The following is a 22,117-nucleotide window of genomic DNA, read 5'->3' as shown; positions in this document are numbered from 1 at the left end:
TTTCTTTTGAATATCTGCCTGTTTGTCATTTAATCTGGCAAAGTGAAAACCAACCAAAATACTTCCCAAAAGTTTTCTCAGAGAAGAATGCAGATGGTTCAGCCAGTGACTGATGAGATTCCCTGTGACTGGTGAGGAATCAGGAGGTAATATTTGTGAGTTTACTCCAACAGTAGGAAAAGGTTCTTACCCTATTTGACATGATGTCCTAACGAAATAAACAAGTGGACAGAGGGGGTCTTTACCAGATTTTGTGGTACATTTATCCTTATGGATACTAAATAAGGACAGCTTGGGAATTTCCAAATAATAGCTGAAATGCTTGCTGTCTGTCTAAGAAAAAAAGGCAAAATAGTAGTGTTATCTGAAGCTCTTCAGTTCTCTAATTTGCAAGACATCTCTCCTGGTAGACCAAAGTTGTCCTGGAAAAAGCACAAAGGAGCACAGCAATTCTTTGTGCTGACTTACAATGAAAGGAAGAAATTAAGGCTGAATCTTAAACAACCTTCAGGCTTGTCCGGTATGTGAAGTATACAAATATCAAGCATCAAATACCTGAAGACACTGCCAGAGAGGAAAGTAACTTGGAAAGACAAGTTTTAGTAACATTGAAAGAAAGAGATAAAAACATAATTCATTGTGTAGGGGCCAGTGTCTCTGCTAGGTGGAGCATTACTTTAGATCACGTCCAAAAAGCATGGGAGGAATCTGTTCAGAGAAAGGAAGCCTGACCCTTTGACCCGAGCAAGGCCAGATAGCTGCATAGTGACTTATAAGCTGTCGGGCAATTTAGCCTATTTCCCATTCAAATTTAGAACTATTTAAATCTATTTTCTGTCTAAAAGCACTTCCCTTGCCTTTTGCAGGATTAGCCAAATGGTTTAGTGCGTAATATCAGTATCATTAATTATGCTGGATGTCTCTGGAGAGAACCCAGAAAGTCACCTACAACCAAGATGGACATTGATCCTGGAACGAAAGTACGCTGTCATTACATAGGTAGCGTAAGAGAGCCTGCTCCACCTCATGTTTTAGTCAGTACAGCTCTTTAAATCAAAACTCGGTTACATTTTATAGCACTTTATGATCTTTTATGGTTGTTAATGTTGGTTTATCTTCCAGTTGTGGGTGGATACAATCTCTCAGACACAGCTCTGGGGGAAAAAAAGGGACTGTTTAATAAGCTGAAGCTAAAAAAAGTTGTGTTTTTTTGTTTTGTTTTTTTCTGCATGGGAGACATTTATGGCTGCCTCAAATGTGTGTATTTTTTATTTGTTTGTAAGTGAATATTAATCTGGATTTCCCCTTTCAGAAAAGCCTTTAATTTACTTCCCCGGGCAGAAACGGGAATTTCCTCGTGGGTCATATTTCAGCTGCATTTGTACCCCGGCTATAAGAAGGCAGTGACGATGCAGGGTGAGGACACCGTGCTTGGCCGTAGAAAGCAATACAAGGAATCTTGAAGTACTTCAAGGTGTATTTCTCTAAGACTTTCTACGCTATAAAGACATCTGCCTGTAAGTATTAACACCGTTTGTTTTCCTTATCTTGGTATTATATTTGTGAAGGTTTGTAATAGCCAACATCTCGGTCATTTGCAGTGCTTTATTTACATTTTGACTGAAGTGCCTCGTTGCATTTCCACAGATTGAGATCAATCAAATCTCTTAATGTCAGGTACACAAAAATCTGAGGGGTATAATCATGGAATCGGCACTGTTTATTCTGAATGAGACATAATGCTTTTAATAGGTTGCTTTCCACTGAAGTGAAAAAAATTAAGTACAACACTTAAAAACTTCTTTTTTTTCAAAATGCAGAGTGAGATAGCACAAATGGTGAAAAGCCTACTGTAATCTCATGGGTTTCTGTCTTTCTACCTGCAAATCTTGACTTTTACTGAAACCTAGATGAGACTTCTGTCATGTTATAGGCTCTTGGAACGCTGCTTTGAGATGCATCGCTTGCCCGTCGTGGTGCCTTTGTCAGTCACACTGAGAGGAATATTACACTGCATTTCATTGCAACCCCAGACATGTCCCCCCACTACTGACATTAGGAATTTGACTGTGTGCAGTCACTTGTAGTTCTGGAAATAGCTTTTTTAACCTTTTTTGGTAGGCAATAGATGAAAAGACTAGGCAGTAAAATTTATAATAGTCTGTCACAGCAACCAAACTTTCTCCCCAAAAGGCAAAATTGTAAAGGTTTCCCTAAAAAAACGTACAAGCAGAAATGCTCTACAGAGTTCTCCAGCAGACCTGAGTTTGCAGTGGTTTGTTCTCCTTTACAGCTTTGCCTGGAGCTGGGTATGGAAGCTCACAGCTTGATTTTTGTGCATAAAACCCACCCTGTGTCGGGTGACAGCTGGTGCTCACCATCACTCCTGGCTGTTCTGTGTTTACTTCTGGCACCAGGGAGTAAATCACTGTAGAAATAAAAGCAAACACCCTAAATCTCTCAGTGCAGCCAGGGAGTGCAGCAAAAAACTCAAGGATGGTACTTTCAGTCCCTCGGCTTTTCCCAAGAGGCTCTGCAGGTTCATGTGGCACACACTGGAGGCTGTGCCACCTCGTTGTAGCTGACAGGGAAAGCACTGAAAGGCAAATGAGCTGAAAATCCCCATGGAAGTCAGTAACCAAAGCCACCATCTACCATCTAAATGTTCCAAGTCCCATGGAGTGTTGCCTATGTGTTTTGTTAGGGGGTTATTTATCCAAGTCCCATGGAGTGTTGCCTATGTGTTTTGTTAGGGGGTTATTTATCAAACTCCTGGCAAAATCCATGGCAATGCATCAGCGCATTCTGTCTCCCTCCTAGCCTCTGCTTCCATCTCTGCCTCAGCCTGGCTATGCCATGAGCAGGTAATGTAACTTCTCAGGCTCACAGGAAGATTACTTGGCTATATTTATATATTATATTACAATATAATATATAGCTATATTTTTATATTATATTATATTACCTGGTTGATATTGGAGGAGACACTGTGAAAACCAGTTGACATAAATAAAAATAGATACTGTGAAAAAACATGATACTAATCCACATCCATCACTGTTTATAAATTGTTGGGAGGGCATTGTATTAAAACTACTACAGACTAGCACATTATGCTAATTACTATACCACTCTGAACAGGTTTTCTAAATGCCCTCAGATGTTAAGCTCTGCAGGCCCTTCTATGCCTCCTGAACGCAGGGCTGACCACACTGCCAAGGCAATGTCAGGGACATGTGGGATGCAACATTCCTGGGTTATAGTTGTTGTATCTACTGCAAAAGAAGGGACAAATACACTTCTGTTGGCAGCTCTCCTCACAGCCAAAGCAAATCATCCCATTGACTTATAGAAAAGTATACATTTTATTACACATCATTTTAAATTTACAGTATAAGAATATAGTACTATAACATATATGTAATTTATAATATATAATCCTATTATATATAGTAATATATTTAATAATTATTATGATTGTTTCTGTAGTTTCTTATGGATTTTTTTCTATGTTTAATTTCATTTAGTTTAACCATCACTACAAAAATAAACACATCTGAGATATTATTTTCTCAAGCAACCATCCATGCAGCGAAATGTTGCTCAGCAAGAAACAGAGTGAAAGGAATTAGCTTCAAGTTCGTTGTTCTCTTTCCTATCTCAGAAGAAAAAAAAACAATCAGGATGGCTTCAGGAAACAGGAAATATTCTGCAGGTACAAAGCGTCGTTTACTAAGATTCACCAGTAGTGAGGTTGGATCGGGTTTCAAACTATTATTTTCAATATTTAATACTTGTGTCTTTCACCTCCAACTGCCAAGGAGTTTGTCATAAACAGTGGGTGAAAAACAGGGGAAAACAGTGTGTTGAAAATTTCAGAGAGCTCAGCTGGACTTATATTACATGTTAATTTTGCTCCTTTGCTTCCTTCATTAAAGAATCTGTCCTAAACGCAGCGTTTCCCTCTGGAGCAGAATCCGTCTTGTCCCTGACACAGAGGCTGGGCCGATATTTCTGAAAACATTAAAATCCTTAAAAATTAACTGGGAACTGTCAGTAGCTGATGACGAAGTCACCACAAAGCTGGGTGTTTTTTTATTGCCACCTTTCCCAGAACTTAGTCATGTCAGAGGTTGCTGGAGGTTGACTGCACTCTCTTCAGTCATTCGTTGGTTTCTTTAAAAGTCTTAATTTCCCATACACTGCTTACAGCTTAAAACATAGAGTAAGATTGCCACTCCTTTCAGTGGGTGTTCAAGTGCTCGAAGATTTTGATCAGAAATCCACCAGTGGTTAGAAAAAAACATGAATCTTAAACTGTAGTTGAGCACTGAGTACGCAGGGTCATGAAGAAATGCATTCAGGTATTTTTACCCCCAATCTTTTAGCTTATATGTTTCTTGTAAGACTTCTTTCTGTTGCTGCATTGTGATCTGCAGTGTAAGATGATTTATCCTTTGTGGTGTTTGCAGCCTGTCCATATTGAATGCCATCTACAAATTTCATTAGGGTGCTGTTTACTGTCTTTCAGATCGCTAATGAAGAAGTTAAGTAAGACCAGACCCCAGAACTTAAGTCAGATCAGTTAAATAAGACAGAGCTTTCTGATATCTTCTGAGCCACCTCCCTCAATGCAGGACATTGCCACTGTCACTTGTTTACAGTTTTGGCCAGTTGTCAGCAGTAACAGGGACATCAAGGAAGCATGGCCTGGCTCTATGTTTTATAGCTTTGATTTCTGTTTGTCTTCTCTAATTGAATGTGCTTTATGGCCATTTAAGCACAGCAACCCAGTGCTCAGCATCATTTTCCAGTTCAAGGAGGTCCCTGGAGGAGATTAATTGGCAACAAGTAAGAGTAATGGTGCCATTCGTTTCTCTTTGATTAGTGGGAGCTCAAAACACGTTTTGCCCTGAAGGTGGAATCTTCCTGCATGGATTCCTCATCAAGTCACCACCTCTTCAACTTTTCAACTCACAGGTATACTAGCACAGATTAGTCATATTCCAGCAATCCTTCAATAGATATCTGCTCTTTCTGCTATCCTGAGTTTTAATGAGAGACAAATTACTTTCTCTTTGGCAGAAATCCTGGAAAAGGCGTTTTTTCATCCTGTCCAAATCCAGCAAGGGCAATTACATCCTGAAGTATCTAAAAGGCCAGAGCGTGAAAGGCTCCATAGCTGTTGATGAGTATGTAACTCAAATGCATCACCTTTTTATTTTAAATCATGCATCAACCCTCTTAATTAGCTACTGATTGTACAGACACTTGTTCCTGATTGAGATTCTTCATCCAAATCCTACTGAAGACAGAAAAAGAGTTCCTTGGGCTCTTGTAGGCTCTGGGTGCAACTTAGAGTGTATGTTTTCTGTAGGAGTAAAAATTCTAAATGATTTTGATGGAATTTGACATGTTTACGTGAGCAATTGTGGTGATGTGGAACCTGCAAAGCAGACAGGTTGGCTCCATGATCCCAAAGGCAGGATTCCTGCAGTAGAAGACATTTTGTGTTCTGTGAGGACAGTGCTATGCATTCACTCACACAAAAGTAAGGATGGGCTGCGGCACTCGTAACTGTATAGGCACACAACCTTTCTCACCTTACAGCTTTGCAAAGTGCTTTGAAAGTTGTGCAAAGGTCTCACGGCTTTCATGTAGCCCTTTGGGCTGATGCTGGCTGCCCTTGCCTCTTACCCTGCCAAGAAATTGCTCTGCTTGGCTCATTTGGGTTGGTCACTTCATCCTCATGGCACAGCATCCACCACAGGCTTCAGCGAGTCTGGGTGTCATTGGCTTTGTGCTAGCAGCCTTACCGTGTCAGCTATGGTGTAAGACACGTTGAAGGGAAACAGTTCTGGCAAAGAAATGTAAAGATTTTACCAGCCAGACTTGGAGCTTGAGCCAAAAGCTCCTGGAGCTGTTAGGAGTTCGATGGACTCATTCATGTTTTGCTTCTTCCATTAAAAAAAAATTTATATTATGAAGTTCTGAAAAATTTCCAGCTTGCTCAGCGATATGTGGTGACATTATTACCATCATTATCATTATTGTTGTTATTATTTTTAATGATTTAACTTCTTGTAAGTTACTGGAAGTAGTGCTTCCATTTCAGAATGCATTAAGAGTACATCTTGTCTATTCCAGATCCACTCCATTAAAATACTGTTAATATGCAGTTAGTTTCAAATCAGATTTACTGTTCTGTCATGGATCAAAAACATCTGCCATGAATTTTTCTTACTATCATTTCTGTATTAGAACAACAGGCCCATTTTCAGAAATGGTGTTCTAAAATCTAGACGTGAATCTTTGTAAAAGTTGATTTTATTTTTTTTGTTTGGAAATGTTCTTCACTGTGAAAGTCCAGATGTTTTTAATGTGGGCACTTACTCTCTTGAGAATTTCTTCTGTTGAAAAATGTTCACCTTTTTCCATGTAGATCTCCTCATGTCATGCTGTGCTCAAATTAAAATGCACCCCAACACACACACATGTAAACGTGTGTCTGTATATAAGTTTGTATGCATGTCCAGTTATATAGGATGTTTCGTATCGTTACCTACACAGGATTGTAAAAGTTGAAATTGGAATAAGTAGTTCCGAAATCATGGCAACGGTGAAGAAGATGTTCAGATGCTTTTCTGAAGAGGTGATGTCCATCACTACTGGAAACAGATGTTACTACTTCATTGGGAAGAGCAGGTAGGCAGAGGAAGATGTGTAAATGCAACATGACATTATTACAGTTAAGCTCATGTAAGACCAAGACCAAGGAATGGTTCTACTCCTTCCCTGCAGCTCTGGCCAGCCCTGCCTGTGTCCGTACAACTGAGTGTGCAACGCAAGGTTTCAGCTGGCTGATCCCAGGGAAAACTGCTCTCTTGTGTGCTGTTTTATCCCCCGCAGCCAGGCTTGCAGTTTAGGGCCTTAGGGTTCGCAGTCCTTGCCGTTTAGGGCCACTGGGCTAAGCTCCCCCGCAGCCACGCTGCTACAAGTCCAACACATGAAAGCAGTGGGAGCACACGGCTGGGAGCGGGTACGGCAGTGGTGGTGTGGCGGTGCAACGTCAGCCCGTACCCGCTAGGGCTGAGGGGGAGCAGAGGGCTTTGCCTCCTCACCCAGCAGCTCCTGGGAGCTAAGAAAGCTTCTGCAGTAAACAGTCAAGCTCTGGAAAGCAGATCAGTAATCGAGGGAAGCAGACTGAAGGGGAAAATTCCTGAGAGAGCTTGAGCAGGTCCCAAGGGGAGCGACTCCGTGCCGGACTGCAGCAAGGGCAGAAATCACTGCTGCACAGGTGAGCCCTGAAGCTCAGTGAGGCCAGGGTTTGGCACAGTGCTCCTCTGCTGCTGCTTCCCGGCCTTCCCTCTTTGCCTTCCCAGCCCCAGGCATGTCGGGGGGTTCTGCCTTGCTGCAGAAGAGCAGCTGATGTGTGAAATGCTGATAAGCGCAGAAGGAAAACACATACCTGTGTGCTACTTGAACGTGCCACCCCACGCCTTCCCCCCGGGCACTGCTCTCACAGCCAGCCCTCCCTGGGAAGAGCTGCAGAATTAATCCAACAAAATCCACTCACAAAAACAGGGCTTCAGGGGTGCTTTCAGGAGGAGTTTCTCACCCTGCATTCCCAAGCCCCAAAGTCCCACTAGAGCAGCATTATACACAGAGAATGAAAAGCCTCTTTGTGCCTCCTAGCTCCTGGCCCTGGGCTGCACTTCCCTGAGGCCAGACTTTGCCTGTCTGGCTCTTGAAAGGAAGGTGCAGATTTTCCCTGCTGATTTCAAGAAGTATTGTTTTGGGCCCATGGGAGGAAGTGGGTGAGCAAATGGGTTTTCCTTGTGTTTTACCTGGAAGTAGGTGTTCATTTCTGTTGTTCCAACCCACAGCCAGGAAATAGAGAACTGGGTCACTGCGATATCTTCAATCAAGAAGGCCAAAAAAGATGAACACTGCCCTCAGGTGACGTTTCTGTACTTGATTTTAGAAAGAAATAATCTTGTAATCTCATTAGAAACCTGTGCAAAAGCAAGGAATTGTCTTGTCCTGTTTTTGCAAGTTGGCTCTTGACTTGGTTAATCAGAAATTAATTTTCCATACAAATCCTGTACCCTGGGCTTATGCACTAAGCAGGCATTGCACAGGTTTTTTGTGCAGGGATTGTTTTTATGTTGAAAGAATGTCTTTGAAGAGTACGACACATGGAAATGAGGAGGTGATTGACACTGTGCTACAACAAATTCCACCTTTGATGTGTCAGAATGAAAATGTGTGTGTAATTCTTACCGTGTACTTTTTGGATATATCTACACAATGTTTTACAAAGCGATCCACATCTAGTCTGTCAATGCTATGAGCAAGCTGGAAGCCCTGTTAGTTCCAGCTCCAGCCCAAATTTCTGCACCATGTCAGCCAGCCAGGCCATCTAGTTCAGAGCCAGCACTAAGCATCTTACACCCCATCAGCTTCCAGTCTGCTCAAAGTGCTAGAAGCACAAATTTACATCTGCCTGCAAAATGACACCTAGACAACCTCCCTGAGCCATTAGGAGTAAAATTTGCACTGTTGCGTGATGTGCCAGTACATTGTAGCTCATGCCATACAGGTGTCTGTCTTACACAGCTGTTATCTTATTTGTAGAACCAAGATCTTGCAAATCGAGAAGTCAAAAGCCGTCCCTGCTCTTTGCCATTATTATTGGATTCTGTAGATGTGACCAATTTCCTGGAAAGGCAAAGCTACGTGGAGGTAAATGGTTAGCCATCTTTAACAATGAGTTTGCTGCCAGGGGTGTCTGTGAAATTTGATTTGTATTGTGGCTTGTCTCAATCAGAAGTTCTTCAGAGCTCATGCAATGGGTGCCCAGGTGGTCTGTTCTGGTCTGTACCGGGGTTCCTGAGTAAGAGCTGGACAATAGCATCATCGGATAGTCCCCACAAAGGGCGGGTACTGGCATGTTAGTTTAAGAGTCTGCGTGTAAGTAAAGACAGGTGATGATGACAATGAGCGCTGGTATTCTCAGGCCATCTCAAATGACCAGCAAAGGTTGGTCGGGGTAAAATAGCTTCAGATTAGCTTTGACATGCCTTGGAAAAGCCATGGAGTGATTGTTTCAACAGCTGCTAGCCACATTCTTCCTGTTCTGTGACTGTGCTTTTCTTTGTCTCTCTCTTCAGGCTCTCAAGCCTAAGGGGGAATTTGGTCCAGTGCTGTCCACTGGAGCCTGCACTCCTTGCTCTCTGTGCCTTTCACATCTCCCCCCTCAGTATTTAAATAGAAAGGAAAGCATTGCTGCAGTCACAGAGCAATTACAGCCTGTCCTTTGGTGACAGACTGAAGAGCTGCCAAATGGTTGGCTTTCTGCAGTCACAGGGTGACATCAGGGCTGCAAATGGCCCTGGTGGAGGAAGCTGAATGCAGAAAAAGCACATCCAGTGCATCTCCAGAAGGAGTCAACATTGTTTTCTTTTGAATGCAGGATGATGGTCCCTCAGAAGACAGGAACAGGCCTAATTCAGATCCTGGCCCTCATCAGGCTCAGAATGACTCACTGAGAGTTTTTCCAAACCTGGTGAGCAGAACAAATAAAACTGCTTTTGACTTGTTTGGTATGCAGAAGTGACTATGGGCTCTTATCTCACCTGTCTGTAGCTATAGATTATTCACCTACTTCCCCAGCACACTGAGCTGGTTTTCATTATGAGGATTTCCTAAATATAGCTAGTCAGTTGTCGTCTTAAGCATTGAAAATAACTTTCCAAGAACTTGCTTGAAATACCCTTTATTTACTTTGTTTCTTGGGGGCAGATCCTCAGAATTTCTGTGCAGTGATTGCAACTTGTGGCAGCTCTTGCAAGCTTGATGAAGAAAACTGAAGTTGCACTGCTTGAGGATTTGACCCTCCTGTCATATTTCCCAGCTGTGCCACACTCTTTGTAAATGGCTTCTTTCTGCAGCCTCTGCAAGTAGCCTTTAAATTGAGGCACATCTCAAGTCTGACCTTCTATTAGCATAACTATAACTTCAAGTAATTTAGCTTCCCTATCTTGCAGGAATTGATTAAAAGGATACAATAATCAGTGTTATCATTTTTTATCAGCTAAGTGTTCTGACCTACGTTCCCTGAACAAAAAGGCATGCAGCACTTTCAGATGTCTGTCACCCACCCTCTGACCTGCCTTTGCAGCAGTCAACAGAACAGAAGGCACAACCAAGGCTCCACCACGCCAGCGTGCAGTTTGGCAGCTGAGGATAAACCTATCTTTAATTGCAGTTTAAGCATTGAACTATGATCTGGAGTAGCTGAGATGCAAGGGAAGAATCTCTGCTGCTATCACAGCTAACAGGGCAGTGAATCACATGTTGCAGTCAGCATCCGTGTGTACAGGCTGGCAGTGGGTATGATATAATACAGTTTGATTTAGTGGACTGAAGTGAAAAGGGCTGAAATTACATTGCAATGCCATGGGTTATTACCACCATTCAGCTGATGCACTGTAATTTATGGAAGTGCAGTCGTTCAGTTATGAGTCTTAGCTCTGAAATGCACTGGGTCAGCCCTTAGTTTGACTTTAGCTGGTGCTGCTACCAACGCTGTCTTTCCGCCCCTTTCCTACACTTGCCGCTTCTGTCTCATTCATTAATCCTTCTCATACTTACAGTGACTCAGAGGGCATGTATTTATGCAGCTTGTCAGAGTAGGACAGACTGACAAGCAGCACTAAAAGATAAGGAATTTGGATTTTACCTGTTCTTTTTAGCCTGAAGCAAAGGGAGTAGCAGGAAGCTCATAAATCTGTTTCATCATGTGTGAAAATTAATAACCTTGCCATACAGCTAACAAGGAGCAAAAATGTTCCTTCATTTGATAAAAATACTTCATTTGCCTCATAAGATTAGCATCTGCTAACATCTCCAGATCTATTCTTTGCTCAGTGATGTCTGGACAGCTGACTCCCATAATAAGCCCTTGTATTTACTTCCTGTTAGCAGTTATGACTCCACATTTCTAGTATCTGATTAGCTTTACTTCTTTATTGGCCGTTCCCTCATCCAGGCCCTGATTTTGAAAACTGTTTGGTCAGTAGCCATTGCTCATGCAAACAGGCTTCTCAATGTCAGCTGAGTCTGGTCACACAGGCCGGGACCCAGCCACCTTCAGGGGCTTTGAGAATCTGGCTCCACTTCAACCCCCATTTTGGTGCTACCAAACCACACCTGACTCAACATTTGAGTATCAGCTATTTCCATACACAGCATTCAATACGTAAAATGCATCAAAATAAAGAGCCCAGACTTGTATCATGGTGCTCTTTACTGTACTGCAGGTACCTAGACATACTAGTCAAGAGTCTGGCTTCAATACATGTTAGACACAAGTGATTTTTTGAAAGAGAAATTCGTCTGTCCAAGGGCAGCACGTAAATTTTGACCCTTTCCCTGAAGAGCTTGAAACTAACAATTACTCAATTGCTTTCCAGGTTTCATTTCCATTTTGTGCTACAGCCAATTTCCTCCATAACCCATTTTCTCTCTAATGTAAATCCATGCCATGGTTCCCCACAGCCTTAAAGAACTCATTCAGCTGTACAGCTGGGAATAATTTTATACTGAAGTTAACTGTAATTCTCTGGTTATAAAGCACTCAGAGGAAAAGATATGTCAGCAAATTCCTTGAGGAAAACACCGTGGTGCTGCTGTTTAACCTTCTCTTTCCTATTGTCCCCATAATCTGTGATGGTGCCAAGGAGAAACAGCATGTGCATTTGGCAAAAGGTGGCCACCGTCAGTGGCCCAAGCTCAGTTTGGGAAGCTGATGAGTGCTCTCTACTCTCTGACATTTTGGAGGAGTTGGAGCATCTCAAGACTTAATAAAATCACCTCCGTTTTTCCCCAGGTGTTAACTTCTTTGATTGATCCAAAGCCTCTAAAATATCACTAGGAAATTCATTCTTGACTTTAGATCATGACCAGAGTCAGTCTTGTTCCTGAAAGAGTTTTGTTATGCACTTCTTGAAGGACCATTTGTCGGTTTGTTCTGGCAGCTACAGCATGGGCTGCTTTTTATGTCATTTATACCAACAAGGAACAAAAATACGTTCATCATCTCTAATTTCGATTCAATGACGGTATCTTCTCTTTACATGTGCGAGAGTAATTAGTTTAATTTACTTTACCTGGAAAACAGTAATATATTCTGTGACATATTTAGCAGTTACTAAAATGATTACCATAGAAACCAAGGAGGTAAGTGGAGAGATGAAAAATGGTTGTATCACAAACATGGCATGGAGAATTGCATTGGGAGGCAGCAAAATACTAATTACTGTATTCTTCATTGCAGTGAAGTCAGCAAAGAAAGAAAAATAAATAATTTGCCTTTGTGACTTAGAAAGATAAACTTGGTGAAGTGATTAATTTTTCCTTGGTTTACCAAATGGCCACAGACTTAATATTTCAGGTATTTATGAACCTGGAGGATATAATTCAGGACACAAAGGACTCAGTATCAGATCTCCAGCCCCTTGGGCTATGTTCTAGCTCATGGAGAAGTATGAGTTAATAGACTTTTCATCAGTCAGGGAAGTCCCAAATAAATTCTTTACTTCAGAGCAGTTAAAAGATACTTAAAAATGACAAATATCTCCCAATCCACTTCTAGATTTCCTACACATTTTTTCCTAGTGTAAGGACTTTAAGACTGAATGCAAATAAAAAATCTTTTGCATACAAGCACAGAAATGTATGCAGAACCATGCATGAAGTGTTTAGCCCACCTGATTTCTAAATAAAATAACACTTTTTGAACAAGCAGTCAATTGCAGTATTAACTCATACTTCTCCATGAACTAGAACATAGCCCAAGGGGCTGGAGATCTGATACTGAGTCCTTTGTGTCCTGAATTATATCCTCCCAGGTTCAATGAGAAATATTAATACTAGTGGCCAATTTTGTGCATGTGCAGTGGATTTCAAAAATTCAAGTAGGAGCAGAACTACAGAAGCCTGTTCCTAAAACAACCTGAACAGACTCTTCAAGGAGAAACATATCTTACCATCTTTCCTGTGGATAGCTGCTGATTCTGTTACTATTAGTAATTGGCAAAATACATGTTAAACGATCCATATAACTGAACCTATTAAATATAAAAACATACTTTTAACAGGATAAAACTCTAAGAAAGAGTGATGAAAATTCGCTGTCGTCGAATTCAGATGAAGACATCAAAAAGGAAGAGGAAGCTTATTACCAAACTCCCAGCAATCTTTTAGCAAAGGTAATTTATCTGTTGTAAGTTCTTCTGTTTTGTTAACAGCTCCAGGGAGACAGAGATATTTAATGACCCAAAGAGGAACTGGTATGGGGAACCACTAGTGCCTTGCCAAAGAAATACGTAGATAATGCAGTAGGTAATAGTTTTAATGTATACAAGGAAAAATGCTCGACTCAAAGGACCTTTCTGCTAAAAAGTAGTATTTTGACAAAAAACATTGCTGATTTTGTTGAAATTCCACAAAGACTCTGTTTCATTGTAAATGGTTTTTGCCAATTGTATCCATTTATTTTTATCAAAAATGAAAACTTCATTTAGAAAATGTAGCTGTACATTATAGATTTTAAAATGTAATTCCATTCAAGTATTAGTAAGTGGCATAAAACCAAGCAGTAATTTAAAAATGCTGTCATACATTTTGGTGTGTGCATTTCAGTGTGAAACAAGGGAGCAGAAGGAATCATACTGGTAATTTTAAACAAATTTTGGTGCCTAATCTGGGAGGCTGATTTCTCTAGGCTTTCCATGTAGTCAGGGGTCATGAGAAGCTAGTTAAGCCAGGCTTCTGCAGAAGTCACAGCCTTTCTCCAAAGACTGTACAGCTAACTGAACATCATTAACAATCTACTTTTATCGTAGAGTGTAAGTACTTTAAGTTAAGCACACTCAAAAGACAAGACGCTTTTCGATCTGCTTTTCTGAATTAAATTTTAACAAATTTTATGTGATGGTACTTAGGAATATAGCTGGTTATATTCCAACCTAAAAGGAAAGCAAATGGTAGTGTCAGTAATACCAGATAACACGAACCTCTGATTTTCAACCACATTTCTAGCTCACGATTTCTGGGAATTGAGTTATTTGAGGAATACCAAGCTGTATTAGCCAATGATCTTAAACAGCACGAGCACTGAACAAAACAAGGAAATTAAGAAGATTTTTTTTTCTGTTGGAAGAGCAAGAATATCTATGTCTTATGTTGTTAATTGTTTCTAACAGTGCAATGCTGAAGTATCTAAACCCAAGCCTATAGATGAATCCCATGTCCCTGTGCCAAAGAATACATGGCAGAGGAAGCCAGTAAAGGAGAATGTCTATGTGTCTATGGAATCACTGTAAGTAACATCTCCATTAAAGTTCTGCAAATAACAAGTGACGTAGTGATATAGCTAGAGCTGTCATTTGCAAGATTTACTTTGCGGTATCTAAAGGCTGCATCTTGTTTGAATGAGTTCTTCAGTCTTGGTTCAGAAAGTTCAAAACTCATAGGAATACCAGAGTGAAATTCAAACTCATCAAAGTGGAATTTAAGCTCACATTGCAACTCATGCATTTAGGCAGGCTCTGATTACAGGACACAGAATGTTTTGGTGACTGATAGTTTAGCTAGGTTCTCACAACATGCCAGCCCACCACTGTCCTCAGACACCACAGCCAAGCTCCAGCAGCGATTCAGACAGGTCCACCCCAGAGCAGTTAGTGGTTAAAAGAGGAACGAAGAATTGCAGCATCAGCTCCCAGCTTTTCCAGTAAGAAGTTACATGGTCCCCAGTAGGTCATCTCCTTCCTTCCATTTTCCCATTGGAAGTATGGGTCTGATGCTGTGTACGTTGGGGGTACAGTGTCTGGTACGTCACAGAGAAGGACCTGAACTTCGTTTCACAGCTGCAGTGCCACCAGGAAACTTCACAACCTGCACAATATAGCTGAAGAGACATGTGCCTACATGGTAACACCAGTCCTGAGGCACAAACTGGTCGATAGCTGCTAGCTATGGCCTGCCACCTACAGACGGTCAGGTCTTATTTCACATAGTGGGAGGCAATCAGAAATGCAGACCCACAAGCCAGTTTATTGCAATAGACTTATTCAAGTCCATCCATGTCTTTGGGAGTCTTTATGGAGGGATTCACTATAAAAATCTCACAAGCCTACACAATCCGAGTTCATATATGCACCAAGAGCAGTTTTTGCTACTAACCCAAACGCTGTTTGAAGTACAGAAGGGAGTTGACTGCAGGCATTATATGGCTCGTCAAATAACCTGAAAAGTATTAAAGCACTTCTGAGTTACTGTATCCCCCAGGGGACAGCATTACATCCTGACAAAATCCAGTAAAGCCAAGGACAACAATCTGTACTCATTTCTTTGTAAAAGCATGTTGTTAGCTGGAACGTTTTCAGGCTTAATAAATAGTCTTTAAATACTGAAAAGGTTTATTTTAGGATTTATGGTCCATTTTTAGAAGGACTGTTTATTTTATTTAGCCGCAATTTTGTCCACTGACTATTCTACAAGAACTTGTTATTCTTCACTTCACTGACAGCTATTTGATCTGGCGGGAGTGTCTGGAATGGCCAAACCAGTTCAGTTTTTATCATCATTCTTCTTCAGTAGGCTTCTGGATAACAGTTGCCAGCTCACGTGCAGACATGATACGCCCCCTACTCCTCCCAGACGCTGGGGAAACAGTGCATGTCCAAGAGACTTGGAGGCAAACAGAGACCTAAAACTCCCAGGAAACAGTACCACACAGCAGTCCACCCTCCCAAGAACGCACAATTCATCACCACTTTCAGTGGTTCAGTTGTCTATCCTGCTCAGGTAAGCATCTTCTCCATTTTTCATTGCAGAGAACACAGATATGTTCATGGGTTTCAGTTAAGGCACTGGTCCATGATGTTTTCTCTCACAGTCAAGTTACAGATGAGACGCAACTGCAGGAGTTGGATATTTTCATCCCCCTGGCTGACATTAACAGTTACCTACAACTTACCGAAGCAGCAGGACAAATATGGTAAGTCCTGGGTACCTTGTGATGGTGCACGTCAGGTGTGAATGAGTGACACAACCAGTGTTGGCATCCATACACAGTTTTAGCAGTGCAGAACAGCACAGGGTCAGTGTGTGCTCAAGCTGCAGTAATTCCTTTCTGCTTTCTGACTTTTCATGTACTTGAGCTACTACTTCAACTGTTGTTGCAAAGGGCTGTGTAGCACTGAGATCCCTTAGCATGCTGTGTAATAGTTCGTGAGGGAGTCCCACCCCAAAAGCTAATCGTCTAATGTTAATAGGTGTGAAATCAACTAATTACTGCTACGCAGGTTTGTCTTTGATTCGGTGAATCGTAGTGAAAGCATGTCTCAGAAATACAGTGAGGGGACGTTACCTTGTGATAGAGTAAATAGGGCCTTTCAGCCAAAAATCTTACAGGATTTGGTATAGGTGGCTAATAATTTGTAACACTTTGTTATTGACAAAAAAAAAAAAAGAAAAGAAAAAAGATGAAAATTAGGAAGAACATACAAGGGATAGACTTCAAATCCCATTTATGTCCTATGAAGAAAAAGGGGACGTGTGGAAAGAGATGACAATCTTTTGGAAAGCCATAAACCTGTCAGTGGAAAGAGTGACAACATGGAACCTACCAGCACAGGGGAAGCCATTTCCAAACCTAGTACATTCAGTGATTCACTCTCTTTCATCAAATCCTTTCTTATCTTTTTCTCTTTAACCTACTAGCCCAAATATTACTGACCTACATCACGTCATTTTGTAATTTAAGTAATAGCCCCTGCAAAGTACTCAGTTGCCAGATATGTGAGCTGTAAGTGAAAATTTAAAAGATGTTACATAAATTAAGCTGACTTGAGTTTGAGGCCATCATAAAGTAATCTCCAAACTAATCCCAGCATTTCTTCAGTGCTAGGAATCACCGCTAGGCAGAGATTTTCACAAGTAGGTGTTAGGACTTTAGCACATACATCCTCTTAGTAGTCCCTCTGGAAATTACTGCTCTCCCTAAACCTTTAATATCAATTACTAGAAGAAGGAAGACAAAGCAGAAAAAAATATTTTTTTGCATGCTCCTACACTACCTGTTGATCTTTCACTGCCACACAGCACTGAGACTGCCTTTTGTCACTGCTCTCTGTTCACACTAGCCAGGTTCACTGTGTGCACAGCAAGTCACTTTGTTCCAGCCATAGTCAGCAAGAGAAAATAGCACTGCAAAACATACAGGAAATGGGACCCAAAAAAAATTTGATCTGTGTCAATGTTTACAGAGCTTTCCCAGTGGAAATTCATACTGAAAAGATTTGGGACTGGTTCTGGGAAGGAACAGAACACTAGGTCCGACTGTCAGCTCAGCTAATCCTAGACAGTTTGTCATCACAGAGAGTCTATCGGAGACCAGCAGGAAAGAGATAATGGAATTTCCATAAGGGTCCAGTCAAGACAGCAATAGATCTCTGATCCTCGCAATTATATCACAGATAAAATACATTATAATAAATTTTAATTTCATCCTCTTGGGATGACTTGGGACAATTATCTCATTCCAACATGAATATACACGCATGTACCTGCATCAAATCTGGCCCACAGTTTTCAGATTGGAATCCCCAGCTCTCACTGGTGATGTTTCTAGCAGCAGTCTCACTTGTTAACAGCCTGGGATGTCAGTGTCACACACTTTACAAGGCGTGGGTGAAGCACCTTGGTTTCAGCTAGAACCAGATCAAGAGGCTGCAGTCATTCAGCCCGTGTGTCATTTCCAGAGGGTAGTATGGTAAATGCAATTCTGTTCACTCTTTCCCATTCTGTTAACAGTAACTCAATATCGCACACAATTCCTTTGTTGTCTCTCCTCCAAATACCCTAGTGTCTCACAGTGGACTGGTCCTTCCCAGCTGGGATGTTTATTTAACCACGGAGACCGTATAGTGGCTGTGAATGATCTGCACCCTCAGAACTTGGAGGAGGCCTCCTTGTTCATCAGCAGGTCCATGAGAAAGGAGGTATGCTCAACTGACCTGAAAATGATAAAGTAAATCAAGCCAAATGAGAAAGCACTTTGCTTTTGCCTTTCAGATGTCTTCATTCAAACCAGTTCACTCTGTTTTGAGTGTGGTGTGAATAACCTTAGTACCTAGTAGTGCCTCAGCATCACTCGATGTAGCATTTCTTACTCCTGTGCTATTTGGGGAATGCAAGGTCTGCACTGCTGTGTTTGAGGATTGATCTCAAAGAGTATGAGCAATTCAAACTTTAATTTAAAGTTACTTGGTATGTTTTGGCTGAGGTCAGTGCATTGAAAACTTTGGGAAGTAAATGATTGTCTCCAATGGATTTGCTTATAGTGGTTTTGGGCATTGAGGGCAGAACCCTAGACTCCTACTTCCTTATCCAGCTATTATCACTTTTTTGAAGAATGTGGGAGATTTCTAAGTGGTACTTTAATGCCACCGCAATCTTCTACACATTTATACCCACGTTTCTCTCAGATGGGTCCCAATTTCAATATTCAGGTTCTCTGACCCATACATGAACACCTTCACATTTTAATTTTGCTGAGAAAGTTAAGGTCATTAGATGGTGTTGCCCTCTAAAGAAAAGAAAGCCAGTCTCCATAAGAAAAAGCTATTCACTTCTCTTAACAGGGTATTTTTTATTTAGCTAGTTAAAACATAAGTCAGATAGTAGCACAAATGTTTGTCGGTTTTAACAATCTATAAAGCAGTGTCTCCCACTTTTTCTTTTTAAGGTGAAACTTACTGTATGTAGGATTCCACATTCAGATACTTTCCATGTTAAAGGCTGCTCATGTTCCTGAAAAAAGACAACAATAACGAAGTAAGTGCCAAAGTTCAAGGGAAAGGATCAAGGAGAAGAATGTGATATATAGTGTATGGAGATCTGTACCTTCTAGAGCTGCCAGACAGATTTTGTTGCTAAGTACAAAGAACGGAGAACGTAGATTTCATTTTATGTCCTAACAACTTGTTTTGGTGACATGAATAGCTGTGTTTTTCTTCTGTTTCATGTTATCTTATATTTCAGTTGCACGAGCAAGAAGGTCAAATCATTTACAAAACATTTGCACTGTATATACTTTGCAATTCAGTAGAAAGTACTGGTTCATGCCTCTGCTTGCCTCTTTACACTGAGTTATATAGACTTATCCCTAACTCCCAAACCATTTAGGGATGTGGGAGCAACCTACATTTGAAACAAAGCCATCTTTTCCCTTGCTTCCTCTCAGCTTCAGAACAGCAAAGGCAAGCTGAGAACTATAATGTTGGAAGGAAGACGGGGGGGGCCTCCTCTTTGCTATGCCCCTCATGTTACAGCCAAAAAATGCATATGGAGTGTATACAGAGCTTATACCTATTCTATATTTGTACATACGTGTGTATGTGAGTATTTACAAACATATATATAGCTGTTAGATAGATTGTGTTAATATACAAGTGTGACAACAAACTAAATAACCATTTTTGAGTACAGATCATTTTATTTTGCCAGAGAGCCAAAATAAATTAAACTGGTTTTAGCAGGCATAGGTTTACTGTTATTAGCATATTTAAGGTGGATTTGGCCCAGAGAAGACGTTTGTCCAGCTTCCTGTTGAATTAGGCCAAATCAAGAAACTAAACTTATTAAAATCAGTGTTTCTGCCACTTACTCCAGTAGTAAATTTGACAAAGATGATTTCTATACTTGCTTAAAAATCCAATCTGGACTTAAAAAAAATAAATTAAAACTTTATAAAACTGTATTCAAGCCGGAGATGAAAACAGTGTCAGTAACTCAAACAAATAAAAACATTTATACAAACAATTCAGACTCAGCTCCTATTCAAAATATTAATTTTCACACTGTTTACACAGCCTTTCTCTTCTGTTTTTGAGATAAGAGTGTTTGTGATATGCTTATTTCTCGTGATGGGAAAGAATCACTTTCAAATATTTGTTACAGTGGCGTTCAAAGGCCTGCTTGTGCTGAATTCTGCATAAAGACTGAGGGAAACCCCAGTTCTGGAACAGCAGAGACTGAAAATGGAAGAAAAGAAATTCCTTAGGAGCCTTCCTCCAAAGTTGCTGTGGGATTCCTTTGCTCTGGGCTGTCTCTCCGAGCCCAACAAATCCCCTTCTGCCTAAGGAGTCTGTGAGGATGCCAAGGGCATCGCTGTACGGGGCACTGCCAGCTCCGTAACCATGTCGGCCTGCTCGAACAGGCCTCTAGGCCGGAATCCTAAAACCATGAATCATCTAGGTCAAGAGTACCCACCGATGACGTGTCCCTTGACTTTTCTGACTGAGGCTTGCCTAAACTCTTCTTCTGAACTTTAGAAAAGGCCAAGCCTTCCTGTCTTGTTCCAAGACTCATCTGGCTGTATAATTAAGATTTTTCTTGCGTGTTTTCAGCAGGCAGGGGGAATTGCTCCACTGTTTCCACAGAAGTCTTTATTCTGGAAGATATTTTTTGTGCCTGTTCTTCCTTCCATTTTTTAGACCAAATATCCTGCATTCTTTCAGCATTTTTTCCCAAACATTTCATGTAACCTTTCTTGTGTCGCTGACCTGCAAAACAAATACCTCCTTTTTCCAGTTATGGGTGAACAAAGAGGTGAGACAGTCTTAAAGCAATTTCCTGAAACTTTGTATAGAAACATTTCCAAGAAGAGATGAACAAAGAGAAGCTCTAGACTGTACGTAGTGGTGAGAGGAAAGCCAGGGCCACAGAACCTGCATGTGGCATTGCTGCTGAAGCAGACGTTGAGCAACATATGCTGCACCCCTCAGCCATGGAAGAATGCTACTTCTGGAAAAAAATACGATTTGGGTAGAGATATCAAGCACGAGACAATTCCAGAGTATTTCAGAAAACTGGGCGGTTACTTCTGTAAACAGTTACTGATGTGTTACATTAATCGATCCTTATGTCAGTTTGCAGTATGATAAATGCAGATAATTAATGTTACATATTGGCTGATTCACAACACTTGCTAGATATACAACATGGAAGTGACATCGGTAAATTCTGGTAGGGTGTGTGAAGTTGTCTGTGCATGTATGATCAATAAATGGGTTATCACTTTACAACACATATTGTATTCCCTGACTACCTCACTTTCTCCTAATACAGCCCCTCTTCATCCTCCAAAGACCACCCCTAACTTTCCAGTAGCTTGTAGATGGGACACCAAATAGCCCTTTAAAAAAATAAAAATTAACCTACTCTTAAAAAACAAGAGCAACCTGCTTCTCTAACACTTTTTGCCAATATGAAAATTTTACTTTTCTTCAAATGAGCAAATTCTGCTAAATCTCCATGCTGCCTCTAGAAATGCACAGCAGTACCCAGTGCTCCCATTAAATCCCAGAAGACACTGTCTTTAATCCGATGCCAGCTGACATGGAGCTGCTAATTTTTTGAGATCACCTGTAGGCATTTAAGGGTGCTGTGTAAGCAGACACTTAAAGTAATAGGTGCTATTGTAACTTCTTGTTGCAGTACACTCTGTGGCATCAAAAATCTTCTTAGCCAGTCCCCAGACCTTTTGGTCTATGGAGGGTTCCTGACGCAGATGTTTAAATTGACATGAGCCGAAATTCAGTGAACCCACAGACTAGCACATGTGTGTAAAACACAGTGGAAAGAAGGCTGCAAATCCTGAAGCCTTCCTGCACCACTGACCCCATAGAGCTACCTGTGTGGAAGCAGGGGCCGGTGTCAGCTGCGACGTGCCAGTTGAATCGCTCTGCACCTGCAGGCTGGGTCTACAAGAGACAGAAACCAACAGACTGCAACACAGATTACATGATTAGCTAAAGATTAATGTGCTCAGCAGTAATGGTATTTCATTCCCATGCCTTTAGGTTGTTTCCCTGACTGTTAGTTCATGGCTGCATTCACTCATTATTAACTGCTGATTTTCCCTCCGAACTCCCAAATATGAGTCATACTCTTTCTACCTCTCTAGTACCTTCTACAACAGGAAAATGGCAAATGTCCAGGAGAAAAGCAAGTCCTGGAACAGATTAAAATTAATGGGAAG

At 41.1% G+C, this 22,117-nt stretch overlaps 1 protein-coding gene across 1 annotated transcript; it reads left to right on the top strand.

Moving 5' to 3' along the window:
• The first annotated feature begins 3,684 nt into the window (after nucleotides 1-3,684).
• PLEKHS1 (pleckstrin homology domain containing S1) lies at nucleotides 3,685-21,094 on the top strand. The gene is given in 14 exon segments (XM_035547793.2): nucleotides 3,685-3,715; nucleotides 4,889-4,980; nucleotides 5,086-5,192; nucleotides 6,571-6,705; nucleotides 7,887-7,959; nucleotides 8,638-8,745; nucleotides 9,476-9,568; nucleotides 13,164-13,274; nucleotides 14,271-14,390; nucleotides 15,692-15,876; nucleotides 15,968-16,069; nucleotides 17,939-18,074; nucleotides 18,821-18,909; nucleotides 20,035-21,094. Coding segments are annotated over 13 exon segments (1,362 nt in total). The 3' UTR covers nucleotides 18,890-18,909; nucleotides 20,035-21,094.
• The last annotated feature ends 1,023 nt before the right edge of the window (nucleotides 21,095-22,117 follow it).

This window comes from Cygnus atratus, chromosome 7 (genome assembly GCF_013377495.2).
Source record: "Cygnus atratus isolate AKBS03 ecotype Queensland, Australia chromosome 7, CAtr_DNAZoo_HiC_assembly, whole genome shotgun sequence".
Classification (NCBI taxonomy): domain Eukaryota; kingdom Metazoa; phylum Chordata; class Aves; order Anseriformes; family Anatidae; genus Cygnus; species Cygnus atratus.
The sequence above is the reverse complement of the archived record's forward strand: the minus strand, read 5'-3'. Positions and strand labels throughout refer to the sequence as shown.